The sequence below is a fragment of the Piliocolobus tephrosceles genome, chromosome 13 (genome assembly GCF_002776525.5).
Source record: "Piliocolobus tephrosceles isolate RC106 chromosome 13, ASM277652v3, whole genome shotgun sequence".
Taxonomy (NCBI): domain Eukaryota; kingdom Metazoa; phylum Chordata; class Mammalia; order Primates; family Cercopithecidae; genus Piliocolobus; species Piliocolobus tephrosceles.
In genome coordinates this window covers 32,743,648-32,767,320 of record NC_045446.1, presented here as the reverse complement: position 1 = coordinate 32,767,320, position 23,673 = coordinate 32,743,648, and the positions used below count along the sequence as shown (strand labels likewise).

General features: G+C 31.9%; 1 protein-coding gene across 5 annotated transcripts in view; it reads left to right on the top strand.

Moving 5' to 3' along the window:
• ELP4 (elongator acetyltransferase complex subunit 4) overlaps window positions 1-23,673 on the top strand; it is a 267,804-nt gene that overhangs the window by 123,834 nt on the left and 120,297 nt on the right. For all 5 annotated transcript variants that reach the window (XM_023230328.2, XM_023230329.2, XM_023230326.3 and 2 more), the window contains exons 8-9: window positions 11,939-12,047; window positions 14,283-14,389. In XM_023230328.2, the coding sequence (XP_023086096.1) occupies window positions 11,939-12,047; window positions 14,283-14,389 (216 nt within the window). The remainder of the gene's footprint in view (window positions 1-11,938; window positions 12,048-14,282; window positions 14,390-23,673) is intronic.

The following is a 23,673-nucleotide window of genomic DNA, read 5'->3' as shown; positions in this document are numbered from 1 at the left end:
GGTATAAAAGTCTATCAAAGCAATAGAAATCTCTTGCCGCCTCTTTTTATGGAAGACACAGGATCTTCTCACAGGTTAGGCCTGAGACAAACCAGGAGGCATAAATAAAGTCAGTTGGCCATCCAAACATTAGTAGCATCACCTTCTTGAAACAAGACTCTTTAAACATCATACATCAGCTTCCTGTCCACTATGACCAGTGCCACCTCTGGAGATTGTAAGTTAGGGTTTAAATGGTAATTGAATAACTGTGGGTAATTTAACTTATACACTTATTTAACAAATAATGCAGGCACTGTTCTAGGCACCCATAGGGATACAGTAGCAAACAAGACAAACAAGATTTCTATTCTCATGGAACTTTTTCAACAGTGTAAAAGATAGGATGGAACAGAAAAGTAGTATATGTGAGTTTGTTGATACTTAGCTTGGGTGTAGTAGTAGAGTGGTTTTGGGCAGAAATAGAAATGTAGTTGGATATCCTTGAAATTTTTATCATACATATAGTTGGGCATGTATAGATAATAAAATTGTGGTACCTTTGAGTGCATTATATAAATTAACATTAGATTAAAGGTATTTTGTATAAAATATCCTTATTTCTTGAATTGTTAAACCAGCCAATCAATGTTCTTACTTTAGTTATTAGCATTCTGTCAGACTTGTATAGTAATGATTAGTTACCCTTTATTATACTTTTGGCATGCTTCCCATGTTTAATGTCATTGTAGGGAAGGAACACATAGTTAAGGAAATTGCAAAGAGAGGGAAAAGTTAAAATAGGGAAAATAATGACATAGATTCAAAACTGATTTTAACTTATTGTTATAATAAGACTTCTGCAAGTAGAATGAACAATAATTATTTTTTAATTTGCCTTTGAAATGTTTTATGTTCAGTCCCACAACTTTGAACTTGACATTTTTTTATTTCCTTCAGGTTAAAGATTATTTTATTTAACGCCACAGAAAAAAAATGGCAAGCATACTTTGGAACAAGTATATAAAAATAAATTCTAAATATCTGTTAAGAAAACACTAAAATTGTTCAACAAATATATTATGAATGTCTTAAGTGTATATTTATATAATCTTAAACAATTTTCCCTGTTAAGTAATATTATTACTCATACTGTCTCTTGCTAGAATATAGTTTTAGTGTCTGCCCAAAGACATTGAACTAAAAATGTGTGTGAAAATGGCTAAGTTAAATACAGACTTTGTTACATGCTGAACTATGGAGTAAAGTGTCATTAGAAGGAGCAGAACTACGGACGGCTCCCCTATATTCCGGCATTACTCAGTTCCCAGATCCCTGCTGTGTAGTTGTTCCACTCGCCAAGAAGCCTGTTAAAGAGCCCCCAAGAGCATGTGTACAGCCCTCCATGTTAATAGTTAATTGGTGAGGATGGCAAGATGAGAGGACAGCCGAACATGTGGTCTCTCAGACTCAAGCAGTAGACAGACCTTTAGTTATAATAACAGCAGCTGCTCACATTCTCACAACTCAACTGTTCAAAACTCTGTTGTTGAGTGAAGGAGGTTGTGGTGGATTGAAAGAAAAAAAAAAGAGAAAAGGTTACATCTAAGAAAAGGAACGAAAACACTGTCTTTAAACTCTTCCCACATATTATTGTAATTATGAGAATATTGCAACTTTTAAAAACTTTGGTGTAAATACCCATGTTAAAGGTTATTATATTTCACCTACACTCAACATTCTGCTGCTTTGTCCCCCTTTTACTGTTAGAAACAGAAATGTTTTTGTACCCTTTGAAACTTTTTAATGAGTTATCATTTTCTTTTGCAAAGTGGTAGCTTTAAAGCAGTTACAATAGAATACTGTTTGACTTCCATGTCTAGCAAGATATGAAACAGTAATTTGTTGGTCTATAAATGGGAATTGGCTTACCACTAGCAAAATTTGTCATCCACCTCCAGATTATGCAAACATTTTGTGGCTTTTGAAAATAATTAATTTTATTTTCGATTCCCAGTAACAGTTTTGTGCTTGAAGAAAATGGTGACCAATAGCATTTATTCTTTTTGGAAATAGAAACTTAATTTTGTGCCTTATGATGATTTTATTAGTGAAGTGAAAAGAAAATAAATTTCCCCTAGTTTATGCATTTTTAAGTATAATCTGTGGCAAGTTGTTTTTGATTTGTATTTTTTAAGGCATTTTTACTTAAAATTGTCAGCAAATAAATATTGAAACACTTAAACTAATTAAACTAAATTAAATTACAACACTTAAACTAAACATGTAAACACTTAAACTAATTAAAATTAGAAATGGAGAAAGTTACCTTATACTGTTCTCATAGCATTTTTTTTTCAAAAAGAAAATTTACTTATTGTTAGTCTTTATTCAAGCTGTCATAGTCTATACTTTTAAGGAATTTTTAAATATAAACAACAACTTGATAAACCTCTCCCTAAGTACAATAATGCAAGAATGAAAACTCCTTTGACATTCTGGATCATAGAATATGTCATTATGTTTTCTCATTGTATAATAATTTTAAGTATTGCCAGAGTTTAATGTACTTGTCTAGAGAACAGTAGTTGGTAAACTATTTAGCTTTCCTTTGTTCAATCACATTTCAGATTTGAAACTAGCCTATAGCGTATTTTCATTTGTCATCATTGGTGCTTGGTGAATTAATAGCCTTATTCAATTTTTATCATATACCCACTGTTTTGTAATAATTTGATCTGTAGAATTTTTTCCCAGCTATCTCACTGAAGAAACTATTACTAGCATGTTAGCTTATACCAAGGAAAATTCATTTTCTGATGAAAAGGAGGGAGAAAGGGCCTCGTTAAAATATGTCTCCTGAAAAATGAATGATATTTTATTTAGTGTATTATTTTAATTGATGTGTTTTCAAATTAATCTTCTATAACATTAATGTATTAGAGCTTTGAACCCACTGAAGTGAATGATACAGTATGTTTCTATATAGAGAAATTGAGAACAAACCTTTTCACATCCATAAACTTTTTTGTTCATGCTGAGTATTTTAGCAGCTAAACTCTAAGTCAAGCAATGGACCGCTTTAGAACTAACCACTAATATGGGATTATGAAATGTGGACTCCAGTGGCCTTGTGAATTTCTCTCAGTGTGAAATCTTTTATTCTTAAAACAAGAACTAAGAATAATTGCATGGTGAAGAAAAATATACTTTTGTGAGTTTACAGCTATAAAATTTTGGAAAATATTTTTTATCTAATTGTTGATATGAACATAACACCACCTTCAGTCATATAACTTTATTTCAAATGATCTTTTTAAATGCACTTTATTAAGAAGAATATTTAAGGATAAAAATTACAGATTAATCTCTTGATCATAGCTACAGTTACTAAAGGATAAAGCCAGATATTCAGTGTCATTTTTTTTATGAATTCTTTTCTTAATCAGGATATTCTCAACTGAGAATCTGCCTTTAATGTTTTCAGATCTTCTTAACTACTCTGAAATTGATTATAAGAAATTTACATATTTAAGAGTTTTAAAAGAAGCAGTTTTTAAAATGAACTAAATTATAGTATACCCATTTCAGTTTTACATCATATTTACCAAATTCCAGTGACTTTGTGTCAGTATAGTAAGTTGTAAACAGAATCTGTTTTTCTTTAAAATAACAAATAGTCTAACTGTATTTCAGTCCTTCTACCATAGACGCTGATAACTGGTTAATTTTTAAAATCACATCATAGCTTGTATGCATTATACATATATATTTAATTTACTTTTTTGGGCAAGGATGATTGAAACTTTTTACACAAATAAACTCTAATACACAAACTTTAAATTACCTATAAAGTTCTGCCTATATTGAGCATAGTAGTATATGTATAATTTTGTGTTTGTGTAAATATGCATATTGAATAAGAACAGGATATATTTTAAATTGTCAGTAGGGTTCATTTTCATCTTTAAAAGAGAAGTACGATTCAGAAACCTTTCATTACACTTAATCTAACCAAAGCATATTCAGTAAGCCATAAAAAAAAATTGGTTTAAAATATTTTTGGTTTCTCCAAAATAACTTTGTGATGTTCTTGTTCATATTGTTGTTCATTCTGTAGTTCCTATAATGGTAGTAGTTATTAGCTAAAGGGCTATTTAGGGCCAAACTTTTCAAATGTATCAATGATATAAATAGTGAAATGTCTCATTGCGGTATGGAGATTGAGTCATCTGTTTGGACATATGGAATCTTTGGCTACTGGACTGCATCGTCTTTATAATGCCCAGTGTCCAAGGATGGACACAACTGTTCTGGGAGCATAAGGGGGAGTGGGGGGCCCTGTGTGTTCAAGCTACATGAATATGGTAGGTGAAAAAGAGGAGAAATGATCTTTTACATTATTTTTATCATAAACTATCTTCAATATCACTTTTTGTGTATAGAAAACAAGTACAACTTTATTTAATTTTTCATTTATTTTACAAATAAAATTACTAAACTTTTTTTCTTTGGCATTGTAAGCTATCTGAAAAATACCTGTGAGAAAACATGAGTTTTGAGTTTTTCCTATTTATATACTTGGATGCATGCTTTCCCTTAAAGAAAGATTAACGTCATCAAAAATAAGTGATACTTATTTCTTAATGTTGAGACCAAACATGCTTGTAAACAATTATAATTTAAAGCTGTTTAAGTACCAGGTGAGATATTATGTCCTAGCGTTATGTTTTAGCCCTTTGCTATTAATTACATTATTATTGCTATATGAAGAGTTCTTGCTTCTTTAATATTTTTGCACCCTATGTAGTTAATCTTTAATGTTGGGAAGGACAGGGGAGAGATTAAATTAGCCTTGTAACCTCTTTTTCTTCCAGGCTGATGATAGAAAATAAAAGCTCTTAGCCACAAAATGTAACACTTAGAATTAATATTTAATTAGACTAGCAAATTGTACACTGTGGCTGAAAGCTTCCAAAGAGTTGTTAGTGCCACAATTGACCTACAGGTTTAATAATAACTCACTTCTAGAAGCAAGTGCCAGTTCAGCATAGTAGAGCCACTGTAAGAAAGTCCTGAGAGATTAAAATCAGCAAACCAAATGGCAGGCAAGGATTCCTGGGATGGAGCCTTCTGGAAAGCTGGGAGCTGGAATAGCTTTTAAGCCAGGATTCAGATGAGAACAGTGGGTGAAAAAGCTGATCCCTCCTGTTCTGGGAGCTTCTGGTTGTAGGCCAAAATCTTAGAACAGATTTTTACTAAATGTTTTTGCTGCAGCTATTAACTTACATTGAAAATCAAATATTGAATAATTTTTCTGTAAAATTTAGCAAATTTTGTGTGTAAACATTAGTTCTTAATTTCTTACATATTAGTACATAATATCTGTAAACTCAGATCATTAGATTATCAGATAGGTTTGGCGCTGTACATCTATGCTGTTTTGCTGTGACATGCTGTTTCCTTGTTCCCTGTATAGTTGATTTATATGGTTCATTTCTATATTATTTCATTACGGGGCATTATGCAGAGCCTGAGAAAGAGATTGTGAAGTCTGTAGCCCAAGAATTTTTTTTCTTCAGGAAAGTATATATATCAACAAACATAATTCACAGGCATTCTTAATTTTTAAAGGCCTTATATTATAAAAATAATGCTATATTTTATGTTTATGGTACACTTAAATTACAAGATAAATAATTCGACCTCCTGGTGAAACATTGGATCCTTATATTTTTGCAAAATTAATCTAGTGAAAATAAGACACCCTGAGTTTGAAAGTGTGCAGACTGAAAGGGGGGCACCTTACATAATTTATTGATAATATCTTAAATAATTAAAGAAAAGCTAGTCATTTGTTAAAAATTCAAGCAGGTGAGGACCTTGCCAGCAGAGGGAGTAGTCCTGTCTTCCGTCAGGTTCCCATCATTTTCCCACCTGCCTCAGCCTTTTTCCCAGCCAGTCTCCCATCTGGACCTGGCTCTGTCAACCTGCTCCTGATGACAGGCTATAATTTTGTATTCAATATGGGATTATTCTAAGCTGATTTTAAACTTTAGTATCTTTAACCTACTACTGCATCACAAACATCAGCTGGATGCTCTGTTTGATATTTGGTATTAGCAATTGTTTTACCAGGCAGGCCGTGAGCTTTTGGACATCTATGAATTGCATTTTAGGGTTTCAAGTATTAAAGTACTAAAAAAAAAATTTCTGATTTAGGAAGTTTCCCATACAACATTTTCAATCATGAAACACAAATTTTTCTGTGGGTAGATTTCTTAATACAAAACTAGACGTATAGTTAAGAAAAATGCCTATAATTAATTTTGAATATTATACTATTATTCTGTCCAGCCTGTTCATTTCAGTATTTTGCTCATCCCATTTCTGAGACTTTTCAGAATATGTAAGTTTTTTTAATGTTTTATAGAATAACTTACTGAAAAAGAAACAAAATTAATATAAATAAATGTTCTGCAAAGTATGTTTATTTGAATATTTGAAGCCAGTGTAAATATAATATAAACAATATTTATGAAAGTAAAATGATGTATTCTTTAAAAAGTCTCAATTACAAGGAACCACCATTTTCAAATCAAAATTTAGAATATTGAGTATTTGACCATGTAGAAAGCACAAAGAGTTGTGGCTCTATTATGTATTCCTAGTAAATTTTGATATCTTAGCAATTTTTTTCACCATCGAGGTTAGGAATATTTTCCACTAGCCCCTTCATGGATACGTTTTGAGCTTTAGGATAAAGAACCAAAATATGTTTGTTTTACAGTTTTCCTATGTGAATATTACTATGTGATGCTAGGCAGAGAATGTTACATTTCGAATTTTTTTAATTTACAAAGGTTCCTCTGTATTCTAAAATTAACCTTGACTTTAAGTTCAGTGTTAAATCTGGAAAGATATAATCTAATACCTTCATCAGTTTATTACAAATATTCTAAATCTCATAATTATGAACAGAATTATTTTCCCACTATCAAATATTGTTTAATAAAATAAAAATCTAATCCACAGAAGCAAGTGACAATTCTGGAGGAAGTGGGGCAAGTTTGTAAAAAGTTATAAATGTAGTATAAACAATTTTTTTATTTCATAGTCTTGATTTCTGTAGAATGGAAAACCTAATAAGCATGGAAAAATAAATGTCTCATTAAATATCCCCAGATTTATCCTTGGATCCAAGCTTATTTTTGGATTATGTAACAAAGAAAGGTCTTAAGTTCTACTATATTCGTGTTCTATGCACATCATTTTTCAGAAAATGTTGTTATAAGTTGTGCTGTTGATTATGACATACTTGCTTTTATTGTGGGGATTCCCCTCCCTGCTCTCTCCCAACACACACCCACTACATCATGTATTATGGTCAAACATAAAGTAACTTAAATATTTCTCTAAGTCTTTAACATTAACTTAATAGTGCTTTCAGGCTATTATAGCCCCAAATCTGATATTTGTGCCATACTCAAATGAGAGCTCTTCCTTTCATATTATTTTTGCTGTCTTTCTTAAATAGTATAGAGTAACTGAAGAACTCGCTCTTACTTGAGGCGTTGCATAAATGCTTTATGTTGATTGGTTTATTCCTTTCAAGCTTCTTGATAATTAAGTTATTGGTTAATTACTTCTTAATCCTCTTACTAAAATTTCTTCTGGAAATATATTTGTATTGGTACAAATTACATCTTTTATATTGTTGAGATAATTAGGTCTGGGAAAATAAAGAAATATTGAGAGTTTAAGGTATTCTGATTGTTACTTGGTAACTCTAAATAGGTATCTGAACTATTTTTATTAGAAAATTGTGGGAGCTTTAAATGGCAGTGATTAAATTTTTATCTCTTAACAAAATTCATAGTTTTGACTTTAAGAACTTTGAATTGAAAGGGAGCATTAAATTAATCTTCCTTAATTTAAAATCCATTTAACAGATTTGTTGTATCCTAAAAAAAAATGTATTACCATTGTATAATGGCAAACAAGAAACATTCAATGAAACCAAACAGAAAACAGTCAAAACAAATGCTCTGAAGGTTTTTTTTGAAATTAAAATTGAAATACAAAGGTAGAAGACTGGACAATCTGATTTGCTTTGCTTATTTGCAACACCATTTGACATATTTTAAATTTAAATGATTAATTAAATTATGTTGCAACAGAAAACTTTAAGAACCCTTTATGTAACTTAATATAATGCTATTTGAGATTGCCAGCAAACTCTTAAAACTCCTGGACACTGGCTTTCCTCTCTTCTGGCTTCCCTCCTAGTCATGTCTTGGCTACTATCCAGAGCTGACAACTTTCACCCAGGAGCACAGGGAGATTTGTCTAGGATAAGAAGGATTTTTGAGCCATCCTACGTTTTCACATCCAGATGGGCAAGGAGGAGGGGGGCAATATCACTGTACATACTTGGGTGATGTCATTATACCATACATACACCATAAGCATTAATTTGCCCAGATTGGTGAATTCTGAATGTCCTTACTGAAATGTTCCATACTGGAAACTGTATTGTAACAACTTCAAAATTAATGCAAAGATTATGTTCAAATTTAAGTAATGATGTATGAATACCTCTACTTGTCCATTTCTATCTATTAATATACCGAAGACCAAAGGGGTTTTACATCTTGGCTAATAACATAAAAACGCTTAGAATCTGTTAAGATGAGAATGTGGATGTTCCCAGATTCAAGGCCTGTCCTCAGATCATTATGCTAAAGCTTTCTGAACACTGCTGGTTATATTATGACAATTTATTATCCATAGTGTATTCCTGCTAAAGTGAATTGTGATGATTATGCTTTTATGGGTTTTTTAAGCTGTTAATTTTAGATTCTTCTAAGTAAATTCACCTGCTTTTATCTAAAAGACTGTTTAGTATTAATATTATTATTTGAAAGACCTTTTGACAAGAATGGTTTTAAGGTAAGATTACATCAATAGATCATATTCCTTATGATACTTGGAGGTGCAGAAGTAATCAATAACAATTTTTTTAGCTTTTTAAAACACATGTAAGTTTATAAGCCCAAATGTCTTTTATGCTCCTACACATAACTAGAAGGTTGAATAAGTTTATAGTAAATATAAACATTTTCTCAGTCAGAACCTTAGATGTTATTCTTATATAATTTCCATTGCTTTTTATTCTATAAGTGTTTTTCAGATATCCCCACAACTTTCACAATTAATCTGGTCTGCCACATTATGCAAACAATTTTGCAAAATAAATGTGCAGAAAGCAGTAAGATCACTGTGAAATTATATAACTAATTTTATGGTAATAGTATGATTAACAGTTATTCTTGTATGAATACTTTATGAAGGTTTTTTCAATAGACTTTAGATTATAATTAATAACTATGATGCAAACCTGTGAAACTTAGAAATAAATGAAATACATGAATGAGTTTCTGGAAAATTTTGAAATCTAGGCTGTACATATTTTTTACTTAGAATTCACTAGTTTTCCCTTTTAAAGTGGATAACTGATTTTTTTAAGTCTCCCACAAACTACCTTTAAAAGACTTATGAAGTTGATAAACATAATAGGATATAAAATGGTTTATTAGTAAATGTTAAGATTAAATGAAAGAAGTAAATCCTCTTTGAAATAAGCAAGTGTCAAGTTGACAATTTAAATACACAGTACCTTGCTTATGTACTATCAGAATGGAAATTTATCTCATCTTTAAACCTTGTAATTTCTATTATTCATATAATTGAGAAAGTCCTAGTTTATATCACTTAAATTTTGAATAGATGAGTTCTAACAAAAATTAACTTATATCATTTTAGATTCAGATATTTAGATACAAAGGCTTAGTCTTTTACTTATAGATAAAAGGAAATCTGACCTTTTGATTAAGAAATATTGTCAGTAGCCTTTATAAATGCCTGTTCATCTGAGGGTCCATGACAGGAGTACTCTTCCCAGTTGAGTTTATCCTAAAAATGAAATGATAAGAGCCTGCTGGTTATTATCCATGATTCTTCTTAATGGGGGAACCACATGGTTATTCTTCATCTCCCACTTGTTCTCACCCTTTACTATCAACCCAGCCACACCCCACCCCCACCCCAACATTGTTCAATACTCAGCACAATGAATCATTTTCAAGTTGACTCATTGTGAACTGTATCCCAGCTGTTGGAATGTCTGGCAGACATTTTTGTTTGGGTGAAGAATAACTGGCTGAAACCCAACCTGGATGAGTTTGATATAATGGTCTTTGGCTAAAGAAATATTGAGAGGAACATGTTTATGGCCTCTGAAGCCCCTGTTATTCCTGGAGTAGGACCATCCCCTGTGGCACAGAACTGAAAGTAAGGAATCAATCTGGATTATTTTCTCACCATTGAATGAAAAATTGCCTTAGAAAAAAATAGGCATTTCCAAATTATGTTTTTCTGTACTTAGTGTGCCCACGTGATTGAACATATTAAAGACAATTAAGAATAATTATTTTTACTAATTCTTTTTAACAACACTGATCCAAAAGCTGAAACATTCTTTATATAATGTAGAAACATTCTTTATATAACACACATTCCAACTTATGAAGGAGTTTCAAGTACTGCCCTAGGTGTGAGTTAACCAGTCATTTCAACAGAATGTTTGGTGACGCAGGCTACTATATGTTTCATAATACCAAGTCAGGTAACATTGACCAGCCCTCTTTAATTTTCCATTCTTATGCCATCTTTATAAAGGGACTTAAGAAACAAGAATATTAGTAAGCTCAGTTGTAATCATGTTTCCAGAAAATGAAAATCTTTTCTTATATTTGACCTCTTTCTAACATGGGATATAGCAGGCTGATAAATTTTCTTGACTGTTTTGTATTTCCCATTCTCTTCTTCAAAGATTAGTTTTAAACTGGTGGGTATTACCATTGTATAAAATGAGAGTTTCAAAATTGCAAAATTTTACGAAAAACATTTTCAACTTATCTAGATCTGCTAAGCAAAAAATTATCTAAGACATCATAGCATATAATCACAGTTTTCTGATCTACCACTCTGTCAGGGGCTAAAAGGAATACTCGATTTCCAGTAATTAAAGAATTTTTTTAAAAACCCTACCAGATATTTGATGATTATATTTTTATAGCCAGGAGATTCTCAGTATTTTAGAACTTTTACAACTTAATAACTGGACATACTATGTTTGTAAACATATTAACCTATTGTTTTGATCTGGCAAAATGTGACATTTATTAAAATGTATTTAGCAGTATTTCAGTTCATCTCAGATTGTGTCGAGAAATAAAGGATAGGCTACTGGTCTAAATGTTAGTCATCTACCATCTTTTCTTTCCCTTTATTATTATCCCAGAGCCAAGTGGCAGCATCTGGAAAGAGAAAACAGAAGACTCCATAGCTAGCCATGTTGCAATCTCTTAGCTGGTCCTTTCCCTGTTTCTAATATGTCACAGAGGACCTCAGCTGTTACAGGGCTGGGACCTTGTCCCAGCTGACAGACGACAGTGAGACTCTTGCCCTATACTTTCTGCTGTACCATCTACTGCTTCTTAATCCTGCTGTCTGACAGATTTTCCAATGGGCATTGAACGAAGTAATTTGAAAAATAATCATGTATGAGAATAAAGGTAGTCCTGTTCCTTAATACAAGTGAAAAATAATCAATTTATGTTCTCTACCAGAACTAATCAATTTATATCTTCTACCAATTTATGTTTTCCCTTCAGTTCTTCAAATTAGAATAGCATGACTATATGGGCCAGCATTTTCAATTAAGGGCATATTTCCATCCAGTTTTCTGCCTATAGTAGCTTTAACTTTTAAGGTATTTCTCTATTGATAGTCTATCTCCACTATAGTTTTTCATGAGATGGCATAGTGATATTTTACAGATATTATATTATTAATATAACATTTAACGTTACTGTTTTGTTTCCATGTTTTGCAGAATAAAGCCATTATTGCCCGTATCACAAACTTGTCAGATACAGTAATTGGTCTGGAATCATTTATTGGTTCTGAGAGAGAAACTAATCCATTGTATAAGGATTATCATGGTAAGTAGAACCTTCGTAACAAGAAGAGCATGAGCAGGCTGCTTTTAGGTTACCTGGAAGCATCCTGTTCAATCCAAATATATACAGTCAAGGAGTATAAATTTTACAATACACCTGTTAAATGTTTTCCATTCCTGTCCAGTCTTCCATGGCAGCTTATTACCCAACTACATTAAGACTATAGACTATAATAACTGAAAGGAGTCAAACCCAAGTATTAAGGCATGGCTGAATCAGGTGTATATTTTGTTGTCCTAGTGTCTTAGCCGTGTAATCAGTCATACTTACTAGCCATGTTTGAAATAAATACCGTATTCTAATAATGACAGTTTTCTAAAGCAGTTTATACTTTACAAAGCCTAGCCGTATGATAAGATACATACTGGATTATATTTACAGATTCCTAGTCAATTACATTTTCAGAAAGAGAAGATCTTTCATTATATTTGAACTTTTCTCTGTTTACTCGTTTTCTTGTTAGAGTTATGAACAAATTATAAAATATTGCCACCTTGATATAAACACAGGTGAATTCATCAGACTTTCTACTTTTTTTTTTACTTTTAGTAATATTGTAGTCATTTGGTTAATTTGGGGATTCTTTTTAATAAAGAGTCTTATGTAGAACTATATGAATAGTAAAAATGTAGTAGTTAGGTCTAAGTATTATAGGTCTAAACCAAATATAGAATGCAGTGAATAGCAGATTTTTACCTATTATTCTTAGTATATACAAATTATTGCTACCATTATTATGGAGCTACCATACTTCTATGGAAACCTCTAAAGACTGAGTAGCTTCTTTGAAGCCTGCTACCAGATTTTATAAGACAAGTATTATGAGCTTATGCATTTTGCAAAATATTTTATGTTCTGAAAAATATTATTTTGATTAAAATATTTCAAAGGTTGAAAGGCTATGATTCTTTGTGCAAAAATCTCTGAATTGATAAATTATTTTCCACACAGTAATGAGTGGTTCTAAAGACTAGTATGCTTTCTGTTAATAAGGAGGACCTTATTAATTTATTCTATAAAGCCTCTTGATAGCTAAGCAAGCACATTTAAGGTTAAAATAAGAAATGTGCAAATAAAAGTGTGGTGTGCCTATTTCTAATAAATATATTTTACTAAATAATATGTATGAGATAGTCTTAATTTGTACCTAAAAACTGTCTTCTTGAAACACCTTTTACATTTTTTTAAGTTTGAAAAATTGTCAGGTATTTTAGTTAATTATTTTTGAAGAGGCCATTTCTCAAGCTAAGTACTTTTAAAGGTTTAAGCTAAGACTAACAGATGCATTATTAAGCATTTAAACATACTTACAAAACCTTGTACTAGAGAAGCAGTTCTCTAAGTAAGATTTGTCTCTTTGTTCAAATCTGCAATTTGCCTTTCCTCCCCATGTTTTGGGTCAGTGTCCTCGGGATGTTAATTTTTAAATATGAGCTGAATCAGGCAGAAAGATGTAGTGAAGAACCTTCCATGTCTTCATCTGTGGGAAATGACCCCTAGTTTAGTCAGAAACTACATTAGGCTGCACAAAAGCCATCCAGTGCCCTTGTCAGAAAAAATTAGCAAGTGTTTCTACTGACAAGAGGCCAAAGCTCATGGTTTACCTAGCACTGTTGCAAAGCTTATAGCAGCTACATAAAGGTCTAACATGCCATAGATATGAGTGTCTTGGGATGGCATAGGGGTTAATGTTTGGTCCTAGAGTGTACCCTGAAATGTACTTTTCTTCAATGGTTTGTTCAAGTCATTAATAAGGTACAAAATGAAATACTTTTCATGAGTGCTTCACTGGTTATCAGTAACCTATAAGCCTTGTTTTGCTGGCTGCTTAGTGGTGCATTTAATAAAATAAAGATCACTCAGTGGTGCCGTGGGCAGCATGCAAGGTGATAGCCATATTTGCTTACTGTAAATACAAGAGAAAATCACACACAAACCAGCTGTAGTTTTGACAAGTATTAAGATCCCTCTTTACATCTGTACTTCTGTACCAAAGTGCAATTAGTTTTCGTCGCACAAGGATTTCTGTTTATCTTATTCTGCTTGATTACTTGAGTATAATCACACCATTTGCTTCATTGCTCCTGGTAGTAAGCTCCAGTTTTAAAAGGGGAGGATGCTTGTGTGTAAATTTACAGGATTCTGCTGTAAGACTATTTAATTTATGCATCCGATGACAATGTTTAATTTTTTTTCTTTTGATTTCCTTTCCACAAGGCTTGATTCATATACGGCAGATTCCTCGGCTTAATAACTTGATCTGTGATGAATCAGATGTCAAAGACTTAGCTTTTAAGTTAAAAAGGAAGCTGTTCACCATTGAGGTAAGAGAATTTTTATGTTTTAGTTTACAGTCTTGAGGTAAAGTTATTTTTAACTTATTTTTACTTTATTTTATTTATATTTTCACTTATTTAATGAAATTCTTAGGACATGTTTTATACTAAATATTATTAAGTTCTTCTGATATAACAGAATAATATTTTAGACTATTGTTTTATTTTTACAATATATCAAGCATGGCAAAGATGATTTTCTTTTGAATATCTATTAAAAGTAAGCTCCAAACTTACATGATAAATATGATATGCATATTTCCATGGCTTTCAAAAGCATATTTAATTAAATGTTAATGAGCTGTGCTTACTTGGGTGTGGAATGTGAATGTTACCCATAATTGTCTGTGGCTAAGAGGATTCTTATCTACATTTTAAAAGCATTTTTCTTTACTATTAGTGAAATTAGCTTTCCTCTTGTGTAACTAAACAAATTATAATATACACTAGTGTCTTTAAGTACATTTTCTAAGACACTGCAACTTTTTTTGTGACCCTTACGTAAGCAATGGTGACAGAAAGTAGTAGTACAAAAGATTTATTTCAACTTAATCTTGCTAAAGAGCAAATGAACAGAGAACTATTAAGCAATTAGAATTGATGTATTTATTAACGAAGTAAATGCTTAGAGAGAGATGGCTTTTGGGTGATGTGATAGTTATCAGTATAGTCGGCGCAATTTTTTTTTAACAAAGACATAAAACAGCCAAGCAGCCTTGACAAACCATTTTGTTTAATCTCTTTTCAAATGAAAAGCTCCTAAGCAGGCCACTTGTCTTAACTGCTTGAAACCATAAAAAGAGAGAATTGCCACCAATAAATTAGCATATTTTTAACTTCATCACCAAATGATGGTCAATGTGGCTTGGCACTGCTTTGGTGTTTGGGACTTCACCCTTAAGTGACCACTTTGGCCCTTTTTTGACCCTCTGCCCTCTTTAAGCTGGCCACTTGATAAGGTAACTTAATGGTTCTCTCTCTTTTTCTCTTTCCCTTCACATTTGCAAGTAGCACTAACCTATAAATCATTGTAAGGGCCCTATCCAGTGACAAATTAATGTGCCCTCCTCCTAATTAATGGTCATCAATGTCCTTAATTATCTAATCCTATTGAGAGCAGTTAATAGTTAATCAGGCAGCCAGTTCTTCAAGCAGGTCATCTCTGCAGGAGTGTTAGAAGTTTCTCATCTGGGGACACTCCCTTCAAAAGCCACTTAAAGCCAAAAGAGCGAGAGTGTAGAAATGGTGATTCTTGAGCTAATTTGCTTTAGTTCTCAAAAGAAACCATTGAAGTGGAACCCAACACTGTAATTGTTCAAACATTGTTTCAGCTTTTCTGACAGAATACTTAGTTATGTACCATAATATTGCTTAAAACGTTGAGGATACAGTTACAGTTTAGTGTCACAAGGAAAGCATGCTTATCATTTTCTTATGAATTTGTATTTTTAATGGAAGACGTAAGTTTTTTCTCTCCATGTGGCACCTTTTCCCCAAAATCAGTATTCTAACAACGACATCTGAGATATGATTTCTATTACCATACAAACTAAGCAAGATGATTCCCCTGTGAAAGTAAATATTGTACCCAGAGAAGAAAGTAGTACAGTAATGTGAATCATGTTTATGACTTTCTCTTTCTCTGTCTCATTGAGTCTTATTGGGAATTGAGGGAAAGAGAAAAATAAATAACTTACGTGATGTCAAGTGGGACCTCTCCTCTCAGAGGAGGCCTCTGAGAGGAGAGGTCCCACTTTAGGTTCTAATAGTAACTGCACTTCACCATCAGAGCTGATGAAAGATCTTTTATTAACCACACAGGTTTCTGTTTCATTTTCTCTCGTTCCCACTATGCTAAACTAAGAATCATTATAATTGGTCAACCTGTGGTTTAGAAGCAATGTTTGAAAACAAAACACAAATAGACTGTTGTTTCTGAAAATTCTATATAATCAAACACGGTACCTTTTTGGCTAATAACCTAATCACTTAAGGTTTTTTTGAGTTTTTTTGTTATTTTAATATAAATATATACATTCTAAATGACTTACTTATGCCATAATATTCAATTTAGTGATTAGAAAAAATAAAAACTAAGGAATCAAACAAACCAAATAGAAGTACATATATAAGTATAACTAGAATACAATAAAATCATGTGGTTCACCTAAAATGTTTTAAATGTAGCATCATACATTCTAAAATGCGTATCCAAACAGATAGTAAGTCTTGGTAATATATTAAAGAAACTAGAAACAGGAGTAGAAATGACCTGAAAATAACTAGTTCAAGGATTCCTTTATTGAGGGTAAAATCATAGAGCAAATGCTACTGTTTTAATACTCACAACAAATAAATGTTCTTTTTAAATGTCCTGATACTTTTTTAAAAATAAAATGTAACCTTGCTAGCCTGTAAAGTCTGAGACTAAAATAGATAGTCTATTGAATCTGAGTCTTACTTTTAGAAGTCAAAGATAGTTGAATCTGACATTGAATCAGGCATTGAATCAGAGTCTCACTTTCAGAAGTGAAAGGTAGTTTAGCAGGGAAAGCCGAAATAACATTTCCAATTCCACAGGCAAATTTGTTACATGTTGGAATTTACTGTCAGTCACATGTCTCAAAAGGGGGCAAGGTTGGAAACATGGGGCAACAGAAGCAGGCAAGCACTCTCATCTCTATTTTTAGGGCACCTTTTTGATTTGTTAAGTCATTGCCCTTTATATGTATGAAAACTGATTATCTTTTTACTAGCAGCTACCAAGGGCCTCTAACAGGTAGAGCAACTTTAACTCATAGTCTCTAATTTCTTTGAGTGATTTGGAGAAAACAAAGGAATATTTCTTCCTTCTCAGAGTGTGTGTTGGTATTGTCCAGATTCAAGTGAAAATATTTATCTAATCAGAGTAAAAATTTTTGCTGATACCTGTAACTACAAAGCTCTATAAATTAGCCCCTCTACAAAAACCGTAGCAGAATCATATCCATACTAATTGCACTAAAATCCTGACATACATTCTAGATAAGTAAAAGTGAAAGTTTAAACCATGATTTCAGGTTAAAAGAAATCGCTTTCCAATTCTTTGAAAATTGATGATTCTTATAAGCGATACATAGTAACAGTATGGCATATGTGATTAACCATTATATACTACTTATTCCTTGATCTTAACCAGATCAAATTTACCTAACCTTGCCTAACCTCCATTTAATCACAGCAAACATTTGTTGAGCCTTTGTTAAGTAGCAAGTACTATACTAACTTATTTATACTTTTATATAGTGTTTAAACATTTTAAACAAAAGCTTTACTAAGATATAATCATAGATTCAATATACATAAATGGTGTGTTTTTCATCTTTATATCTAAGAATCAAGAACAGAGTTATTTACTTAATAGGTATAAAATCTTTGCTTAAATGTATATAATATAGATAAATTATGAATGGGCTTTTTAAAATAGTGCAAATAATACAGCTATAAATATGATATAAGCTCCACCAGTCAAGTGACCTGTACACACTGTCTTCTTAGTTACGTGTAAGATAACTTGAATACATAACATCACTTCCAAGCTAAAATAACTGGTTAAACTTGCATTTCTTAGCTTCTGTAATTTTTGCTTCTATAATATCAGACTATCATTAACCAGTTTTTTCTTTAGTAATTATGATGTAATTATAGTACATAAACAAGTAAGATTTGGCAGAATTTGAAATGTGGCTGCATATTTGATGACATAAATGCAACATTTTCACTTGCACTTAATAATATTTTGCTATTTTGATTTTGTATTTTCAGCTCGATCATATTGTAGCACATTCTAGTCATAAAATTAATATAAATGATAATAATGTATTATTACATTAGTTGCACCATCCATTAAGGTTTTCACAAAGAGAGTTTCCACTTTGGTAATGGGACAGTTTTCCAGCTCAAAGATTCAGTGTTTCTAAGTTCAAGTCAGAGAGTACAGTAACTGGATTAACATTTAAATATACAGAAGACTTACAGTATTTACTACAAATTTTCAATATAAAGATTAACACTACTCGTGTAGGCTGTAATTGGTCAAAAAAAATAGTAATTATCATAAATAGTGTATCTTTGTGGGCCTCATAAACTAAATGAATATTGAGAGTAGAGTGTCAAAGTAAATCATGTTTACTCGAGGTTGTCTTATCATACTTTGTCCCTAATTCAGAATAGGACCTCAGTACCTCTCCAGTCACCAAGAACTTATTCTCAACAAAATAATTGACCAATCAGTTTTTATTAAGTAGCTATTATTTTTGATATACTCATGTAATAGATTTATTCTCAAGTATTAAGACTAGAATAGAACCAATATAAATTAGATTTATAATTATATTGCCATATAACTTGGTACTATTCAGTAGGATTATTCAGTAAGATTATTATTTACATATTGGAAAAGCATAAACTCTTACAAACTAAGGAGTGCTAGTGGCTATGATAATGTGTAATAATTTGGAGTGTTTCATGATATCTTTGGTCCTAGGTTTACTTTATTCCCTATGCTTATTTTCAGCAGCCTTTCCAGTTTTTAAATGAGAAGTAGAACGTTGAATATGTTTACTCTATCTAGAGATGGGGAGAGGGATGGTTAGCTTGCTTGTCAACTCACAATATGTTACTAAAATAAAATAATGGAAATATAAATGTCTGGCTTGGGAGCCTTGTTAAGTTGTAGCATCGTGGGCTGTAGTCCAATATACTACAAATATTGTTTGTTATTTCAACTAACTTTTATTCCTAGATACACTGCAGCTAGCAGAAAGAAAAAAAAATCAAAGTTGAATATAGGCATCTATTCATTTAGATTAAATCACTTGTCAAAAATAAACCAAATTAACATTTTTTAACAATGGAAATGTCATTTTTTTACATGTGTACATTTTGATATATTCATTATATTATCATTATCATATTTATGCTTTTATTCTCAAGTGATATCAGTATATAATAGCATTACATAGGTTTCACAGAATCTCCAGAAGTTGGTTTAATACTTACTATACTTTATATATTTCACATGCCATAGTTAACCTATCAAAAGTGCATACCACCTTAAGGAGAACACAGTTTTGAGAATCTGTCTAATCCTATTTCTTCCCACTTTGGAATCTTAATTAGAAGAGATAAAAAAAAATCATTTAACTAAATTATTGTCTTGAATCTGTAGCAAAAGGTATAATCCGCAATTGGGCCAATTAGTGAACCCCATAGTTAGCTATGCTGCAGCAAACAATTTGATTAGATCTGACACCATCCTAGTTCCCACTGTTGTTTTGCCAGGTATGATGGTCAGACTTCAAAGAGCTTGAGGCATCAGCAGGGCAAGGTTTGGAGGCCAGCTTAGGTCCGGTTGTTAATCTCTCTGCTAAAACCACAGCAGCTCTCACACAAAACAAGCTTACACGACACAATCATGCGGTATTAAAGTTAGGGTTGAGTCATGCCAATTTCCCTTTGATTTTTTGATGATTGACCAAAGATGGCTACATGACTAGACACATGCTAAAAGTATACTGATTAGGTAAGTTCCCAAAATATTTGAAGTATTTTTTAACTTCCTATATAAATGTTGTGAAAGCTTATTCCCTTTGATCAAACCTTCCAAAGTAGTAGTACTATACTGGGGAAAAATGAGCGTTTCTTACTGGCAGCCTGAATATCAAACTTTTCAGTTACCACTTTATATAAATTTGTCTTTACATTAATAATTCCTTAAGGAGAATATATAAGGAAATTGTTTCTAAGTGGTAAGCTTTTGAAAAATCTATTAAGCACTTTGAAAGAAAAAACATTTTTCCCTGAGTCATTTATGTTAACTGACAGTTTTTCTGAAATTTCTTTATAATTGTTTTCCACTTAAATGTTGAGTAAAGTGCCCTTCCGAGATGTGGTTGCATAAGTGTTCTTTTCTCTGCATTCTGATTTGTTGAAATATTGCAGTAATAGTGACATGTTTCCATTCTGAGAAAAGCCTAAGGCTGCTTTAGTATTATTCCGAATGATTGAAACTGCCATCTTGCTGACTTTCCCTTAGGCAGTGTAAGGCCTGTTTGCTTTTGTGTTCATTTCACATGCTTCCTGTTAGTTTGGCTGGCAGAACATCATTGCTTCATTTGGCAAGGAAGAGTAGATTCATATTTGACTGTTACATGTCTTACAGTTTCTGTATGGTTATCAACATGTAGGATATGAAACTTGTAATTAGTTATATCAAATGAATCATCTTTCTTTGAGAAATACTATCAAAATATGACACCTTGACCATAATTTTTACATAAAAATCTTCATTTTATAAATTGAACTTAGGGTCTAATATTTTACATTGCACTATTTATTCATAACTACATTACTCAGGAAATTTAAGGAAAATATATATTTGAATAATGAGATGGTTGCACAAAGCAAAGTCAAATATTTAGAATCTTACTAACAGTCTCTCATAAAGATACCATGGTTACCTGTAGTGAGTGCAGTTATCTCAATTTTTAGACCAGGAGGATACAGACTCAGCATTGTCTAAGTATGCAAAGGGGAAAATATCTCTTCTCCCTTCTTCCTAAGTTTTGCAGACATAAACATTTATGTATATGTTTTATGGTTTGGCTCCAAGAAAATTATATTGCAGTACTTCAAAGATTTTCTTCAAGCCTTTGTAGAACTGCTATAGCAGAATTAGTCCAGTTTACATGATACTCTCTGAAACACTTCCTTTAGTAATGTGTCATTTATAGTTTCTAAGGAAGATAGAGAAAAAGAAAATAGAAAATGATGACAAATCACAGCTATTTCATTTCCTCACTTAAATGTATTTTTTAAGTTCCTAGAAAGTAAGAAGATGCATTTTACTAGTATATCCTCCAAGGTGCCTTAACAGTATACTTAGTAAATATAGTATCCTTAAGCTTGTGATGTAGATAGTTTTGCGGATATTTTTGTATCTAAAACATTTCAAGTTTAGTCCTGCCTCAGTGCCTTTGCACAGCAAATGTTCAGAATCCTCATCCCTCTGATCTTTTCAAGGCCTTTTCATGTCATTTGGATTGTAAATTAACCATCTCAACCTCCTCCTTAGAGAAGTCTGACTGGCCTGTCTGAAGTGTTCACTAAGTTACTCACCCTCATATACTGTTTGAATTCTCAGTGTAATGTATTTTATAATTGTTCATCAGTTTATTTGTTTATTTCCCTGACCTCACCACTAAAATGTAAGCTCCATAAGAGTAAGGACATAGTATGTCTTATTTGCAGCTAAATCCTGCGTATGTGTAATAGGTGCTCCATAAATATTTGTTAAATTGTGAAGCTACAGTTTTTAAAGTAACTCATGCCTACCGTAAGTTTCTTTAAAAAAATGTATTTGGTATCTGATTTGTTCTAGGTATTGTGTTGGGTGCTTTCATATACTTTTTTTTTTTTTTTTTTTTTTTTGAGACGGAGTCTTGCTCTGTGCCCAGGCTGGAGTACAGTGGCACGATCTCGGCTTACTGCAACCTCCACCCCCCAGGTTCACGCCATTCTCCTGCCTCAGCCTCCTGAGAGTAGCTGAGACTACAGGCGGCCGCCACCACGCCCGGCTAAGTTTTTGTGTGTGTGTGTGTGTTTTTTTTTTTTTAGTAGAGACGGGGTTTCAACATGTTAGCCGGGGTGGTCTCAATCTCCTGACCTTGTGATTCGCCTGCCTCAGCCTCCCAAAGTGCTGGGATTACAGGCGTGAGCCACCACGCCCGGCCCATATACATTATTATATTTAATTTTAATCCTCATAGGAACCCTTACATACATACTATTTCACATATTTAATAAAAAGAAATAGATAGGAGTTATATAACCTTCCTTCCCAAAGTCATACATCTGTGGTTAGAGCCAGGATAAAATTCAGATCTCCTGAAGCCGTATGCAGAATAACAGTGGAAAGCTAACATGTTCACAAACTGTTAATTATTATTAGTTTTTAAAAATAAGTTATATTACATATTTAACAGAGGGCTAGGACTACTACAAGTACTTAAAGGCATTATTTCATAGACCTTACAACTACCCTTGTAACATTATTATCTTCACTTTACAAATGAGGAAACTTACGGTTCAGAGAGATCAAGCAACTTAACTTATCTGGAGTCACAGAACTGATAACTGGCAGAAATGACACTGAAATTGAAGCCCGTTTTATTCTAAAGCCTGTGCTCTTAACCACCAACTGTCTGCCATGCCCTAAGCTGTACTGCTATCTCGTCTTCATTACGTAAGCCAGAAAGCCTCTGTCCTGATGGATTCTTCAATAAAAAATGATTTTTTAATCTCAGAAAATGTGTTAATATATTATATGTATATATATATATATATAACATTCATATTAAAAATTCTTCTGTTCCCTAGCTTGCATTTCAACTTTTTGTAAAATACATTATAACGTTCTGATTGGATTAATCACAGCTTCTCCCTTATATAACATGATGTTATTATGTGTGTGTATATATATATATTCATTTGTATGTGTGAATACATTAGGGTGATGATATTCTATTTTTTACTTATTTCTAGTATGGTAGGTTCTTATGGAAAAATTAATTTGCAAAAAAAAAAAGCTATTCTCTAAAATACTATTTACTGTTACAGGATTTCGAAATCTGAAAGAAAGTGAAAAAGTATCATATACAAAGAAATGTAGTTTTCCTTATCAACTATTTTGATATAGTCCAAAAGTATGCCAAATTTAATTACAATATATTATTATTGTACTCACTTAAATTCTATGTTCAGGTACTTTTACCAATATTAATTTGCTTATACCTAATCAACCTCTTTTTATATTTTAAATTTTTCTAAGTTATTTTATATTTGTTATTTTTGGAGCATCAAAAATTATCCTGTGAGATAATCAAGGTATACACAACTTTTAATAAGGGTCTACTGAATTCCTTTTCAAATTTCTAATTTTTTCCTCCCCTTTTATCATAACTGGTTCTAATGAAGGTTTGATTCTTTCATATTAAGAGCTATTTTTCGCTTTTGCAAAAAATTTGATTTGCTGGAAGTTCTTTAAATACCATCTTTAAGTAAAATTAAGCAATAAATATTATGATTGTAAAATATTTTCCTCATTTATTGATGAATATGAAAAAGTTTTCTGCATTTTAGTAATATGAAGACATTATGTTCCTCATTAAGAAAATATGATGTTAAATATAAATTATTAGTTTTTAAAAGGTAGAATTGGGGACTGTAATAAA